At 51.0% G+C, this 5,066-nt stretch overlaps 1 protein-coding gene across 1 annotated transcript in view; it reads left to right on the top strand.

The window, feature by feature from the left end:
- Positions 1-5,066, top strand: part of GRB10 (growth factor receptor-bound protein 10) — a 226,299-nt gene that overhangs the window by 146,108 nt on the left and 75,125 nt on the right. Inside the window, exon 5 of the mRNA XM_010831055.1 lies at positions 4,937-5,061. Coding sequence (XP_010829357.1) covers positions 4,937-5,061 — 125 coding nt within the window. The remainder of the gene's footprint in view (positions 1-4,936; positions 5,062-5,066) is intronic.

Below are 5,066 nucleotides of genomic sequence, written 5' to 3'. Positions count from 1 at the left end.
ACTTTCATGCATTGGAGAAGGAAATGGCAACCCACTCCAGTGTTCTTGCCTGGAGAATCCCAGGGACGGGGGAGCCTGGTGGGCTGCCGTCTCAGGGGTCGCACAGAGTTGGACACGACTGAAGTGACTTAGCAGTGTTCATTTCTGCTGTACAATGAAGTGAATCAACCATAGGCTCACAGATTTCCGCTCCTCCTTGAACCTCCCTCCCCACTCCCATGTCACCCCTCTAATTTATCACAGGGCATCAGACCACACTCCATGTGTGGCGCAGCGTCTCCCCGCTGTGTTTTACACATGGCAGTTAGTGAGTGTATGTGAGTGCCGCTCTCCCAATGCGTCCCGCCCTCTGCTCCCCACACTGTGCCCACAAGTCCAGTCCCTGCATCTGCATCTCTGTTCCTGCAGAGGTTCATCAGTACCCTTCTTCTAGATTCCATGCATGAGTGTTAAAGAAACGATGCTTGTTGTTCTCTTTCTGACTTATTTCACTCTGTTTGACAGACTCTGGGTTCATCCACATCGCTACAGATGACCCAGTTTTGTCCCTTTTTCTGGCTGCGTAATATTCCACCAACCATGGGTACCAAGTGTTCTTTCTCCTTTCATCTGGGCCGTATAAAATAGGCAAGTTTGAAATATGCCAGTGCAGAGTCTATTCATGAAACTTGTAACCCACTGAGTATATTGTTAAATGATTGGCCTGGCTCTAATAGATCCACAGGTGAATGCTTTCTATTAAAGTAGAAAGCAATTTCATTAATAACTGACCTCAGAGGAGAGAGAAAGCACTTGAAGGACATGCATTGCACATACACCTTTTACCTTTGTGTTTACCATTTTCCCTTTATATGTACTTTGATGTCAGAATCACTGTGTTCCTGAGTGCACAGAGCGGGTGCCCAGGAAGGGCCTGGCTGGTGGGGGAAGGAGCAGGAAGGAAAGGACGGGACCCTTGGAGGACTGCCCTTGGCGGGCACAGCCAGGGGTTTCAGAAATACATTGTTGTTCAGTCACTCAGTTGTTTCAGGAACATGTAAGGAAGATAACTTGAAGGAAAATCTACTTAAGGGGAGATTTTCTTGGCAGACATCTGTCAAGAGAGTGAGAATACTATTTCTGTTTGATTTCTAAAGCAGGATGAAAGCCAGGAAAACAGTGGCCTTTGTGTTAATCAAGTAGGCTACCCCACTGGTGACGAAATGCCCTCAGATCCCCATTGTGCTCTGCCGGAGTCCAGCTCCAGCAGCCAGGGATTCAACCTGAAGGGAGGAACGGTGTTGGCGAGAAAATGAGGCAGCCTCTCAGTTTTCTTGGACTGCCTGTTTATTTCAAGTTTAAGATTTTCTTTTATACTTTTACAAAAGCATTAGGTCAGAGGTTTGACGTTTTCTGTTCCCCCTCACCCAGATTTATTTTCTCCATAAATCATTGTTGCTCTTCAAACAGAGTTCCTGCTTCAGGGATTCTCTTGGAATCAGCTTTACCATCTATTATCTACTTCCTCTTATGTGTCCTATAGTTAACTTGTGATTACATTGTAACTCATGCTACATTCCTCAGTTTATTTCTTATCTTTCTAAATCCTGTTTGCCCCTAACATCCTGAGCTCACTATCTCTTAAAAAGGCTTCTAGCTATAGTATCTCTAAAAATCCTAACCTCTATAAGCTATAATAAAATATGCTAACATTACAACATTCCTTAAATCTTCAACTTGTAACTATTTTAATTATTTCTAAGCTGTAAATTCAGTAAACTCCTTTGCCATAAACATTTTCTTCACAAATAGGCTTCAGATAGCAATACCTTCCATGGCCTCAAGCTACAGCCTATGTGCTCATCCTGGAATACTCTTTTGTAAAAGTCCTTGAACAAATGTCAATGACTAACTTTATGAATTATTCTCTGAGCACAGCTGCAGAAGGCTTTGCATCTTATCATGCTCCTCTCAAGAACAATAAGCACCTTAATATTCCTTTTCAGTCAACTCAGCCGAGGAAAGGAAAAAAACAAGTCAGAATCACAAAGCCTAACTCCTTCATCCTGGGTCCGTGCCTGCGGGATAGAGAGGGGGTTGGGGCCATGCCTCCATTTTGTCAGTAATGCCTAACGCAGCGCCCAACATTGCTCCCATGCTGCCCATCCACGCCAGGGCCTCCCATCCATGGCAGAGGCCGCTGCCCACAGCAAAGGCTGATTCTGTAATTCCAGTGGACTTGGCATGTCTTCCTATTGATTCTGAAATGGTCCGTTAAGCTGGAAATCCTGAGTTGTTAATAAGGTGCGGGTGGCATGTGGACTTAATGTTTTACGGAGTCTGAGATGAGCCTCGGTTACAGACCAGTTGCGTGTCAGTGGAGGAGATGAGTCCTCCCTGATGGACACATTCTAGAACTTTACAGAAGTTCCATCTGCGAACTCTGGTGCAACGAACACTTTTCCTTATCAGATGTCTAGTCAAGGGCTCCAGAAACAGCGGCAGAGGTCTCCTGATAGAGCTGGCTCTGTTTAGGCAGCCGTTGTCCAGTTGTCAAATGCTGCTTCCCACTTTACGCATGAGGACCTAAGCCCACTCTCCATGTAGGGACCCCCTGCAGGGGTTTTTCTGATTTGTCCAGGTCCTTCCCCACCTGCACCAGCCTCCTGCCTGCCAAGCTCTGTGCAAAAGCCCTGCCTGCTGACTCCCACGTTCTCCCTTGTGATTTGCTAATTTTGATTTCATGGGTTATTATTAATTATTGATATAGCATATTGTCTCTTTAATATCTGTCAGTATTTAATATTTGACAATGCACTCCCCCCGAGCACCCTCCTTCTCCCCCAGTGCTGCTCCATTCATCCTGCCTGGGCCACTGTCCTTGGCTCTTTCAGCAGCCCCCTGCCCATCTTTCCATCCATCTGTGTGTCTGTCTGTCCTCCTTGGGGCCCTACCTGCTGCCTGTAGCATCTTGTCTGGTCCAGGCCCTCCCCAGACTCCTCATCTGGTCACCACTGCCTGCAGGGAAAGGAAACCTTGGGAGGAGGCTGCTCTGTGGTCTTCCCACCTCTGCCTGGGTCTCCCAGTGCCTGCACTCCATCCCTCATCCCAGCCTCCTCCAGCCTGTACCACCCCCACCTCCGCCCCCTGTGCCCTGCAGCTTCCAAGCCTTCTAGAAGGGCTTTTGTTGTTCTGTTTGGTTGTTTCTGTCTCCTTCTGCCCTCCTGCCCAGTGAGACAGTGAGGCTGAATGAAGGAGGGAGCAGAGAAGCAGGGGAGGTCAGTGTTCTGAAAAGATCTGTGAATTCATTGATCAGTGCACACCTGGTGAGGTCACCTTGGCAGCTGCAAACTTGTTTTCAGGTTCCCTTCTGGTGTGATCTGGGACAAGTTACTTGCCCGCTCAGCCCCACCCTCTCCCCAACCCCACTCTGGACCAATCTCCTCGCCTGTAAACCAGGTTAATAGTCACCCCCCTATTGTCACTTATAGAGCAAATAAATAGCATTGACTGAGTGTTTACCCTGCTTCAGGCTCTGTCGCAGAGCAGTAATAACTCACTGACCTCATGCCCACCTGCGGGCCAGGTACCCCTGTGAGCTCCAGTCAGAGATACAGGCGTGGGAGATGGAGGCCTGAGAGGGAGACCTGGCCCCGCCCCCACCCCGTGGGCAGGGCGGGGGCAGGGCTGGGGCAGGCCGCCTGACTGTCTGGGCCCTAAGCTCTGGTTTGTTCCTGGGTGACCCCGTGCTGTCGGGAAGCAGATGGACTGTAAATTGGGTGACATGTGACCTACTGCACTAGACGCAGCCCCAGCTGTGTTGGCCACATTGTTAAAGAGTGACAGGTCTCCAGATCCTGAGCTCACGGGGTGTGCCTTTGCTCCATTTGGGGTGCTGGTTGCGGGGAGTTGGGCTTCCTGGGTGGTGCTAGTGGTAAGGAATCCGCATGCAATGCAGGAGACTTAAGAGATGCAGTTTCAGTCCCTGAGTAGGGAAGATCCCCTGGAGGAGGAAATGGCAACCCACTCCAATATTCTCGCCTGTAAAACCCCATGGACAGAGGAGCCCGGTGGGCTGCAGTCCATGGGGTCACAGAGTTGGACATGACTGAGCGACTGAGCGCGGTGTCTCAGGAGTTGGCATGCACACCTGTGTAGGCCGCGTCCATTTCTGTGGGGGTCCTCAGTCTTATCGCCGCGCACATGATGGGGGGCTGTCTGCTTTACCCAGAGCCCTCAAAGTCACGTGTCACTCTCATCTAAAAACAGCTTCATAGAAACATCTAGGATGATGGTGGACCAGTGTCAGCCTCGCTGAGGCATAGCATCACTTGCTGGAGTCCCTCCGTGCTCATCTCTTTCTGGCATTCTCTGTGGTCCTCTCTCTTCATCGGCCTCAGGCCTTCTTGTATGCGGACAGGCTTCCTCTGGTTCTCAGGCACCCAGAGCCCTGCAGGTATCCACCCTCAGAGCCCTTCTGCCTCTGGTGCGACACTGCTGGCCTCGCAAGGCGAGACTGCGGTCAGGGTTGGGCGCTCCCCGTTCCCATCTCTCTGCTTCTTGTCTGGAATTTTGGGGAAGGGAGCAGCCCTGATTGGCCTTATTAGGGCTCCGTGTGCCCCTGGGACCCACCAGCTGGGGTTGGGGCAGAGGGTCCAGGCTGTGTGGGCTCCCCAACCCCGAGGAGCGTGTGAGCTGAGCAGATGCCCTGAGAGGGTCTTCTGTACAGACAGGAAGTGCAGATGGGCTATCATTACAGGGTTGCTTCTGGCGGATCAACAGGTAATACATGTAACCCATGAGTCTTCACAGAAAGCTGTGCTTGTCTCAGGCAGCGTCCTCCGTCTGCTCCTCATGTTTTAAAGTGTCGTGAGTTTCAGAGCCCGGTCCCTGGGACGCCCACCTGGCTGTGGCCACTCACTGCTGCTGACGCTTGTCTTTTACTCTCCATGCACAGAGGACGACGTGGACTTGGAGGCGCTGGTGAACGACATGGATGCGTCCCTGGAGAGCCTGTGTGCAGCCTCGGAGACAGTGCCCCTCCTGCACAATGGCCAGCACAGCCGCGGCCCCGTCCCCAGAGCCAG

The sequence above is a fragment of the Bison bison genome, unplaced genomic scaffold (genome assembly GCF_000754665.1).
Source record: "Bison bison bison isolate TAMUID 2011002044 unplaced genomic scaffold, Bison_UMD1.0 scf7180017864522, whole genome shotgun sequence".
NCBI lineage: Eukaryota > Metazoa > Chordata > Mammalia > Artiodactyla > Bovidae > Bison > Bison bison.
The sequence above is the reverse complement of the archived record's forward strand: the minus strand, read 5'-3'. Positions and strand labels throughout refer to the sequence as shown.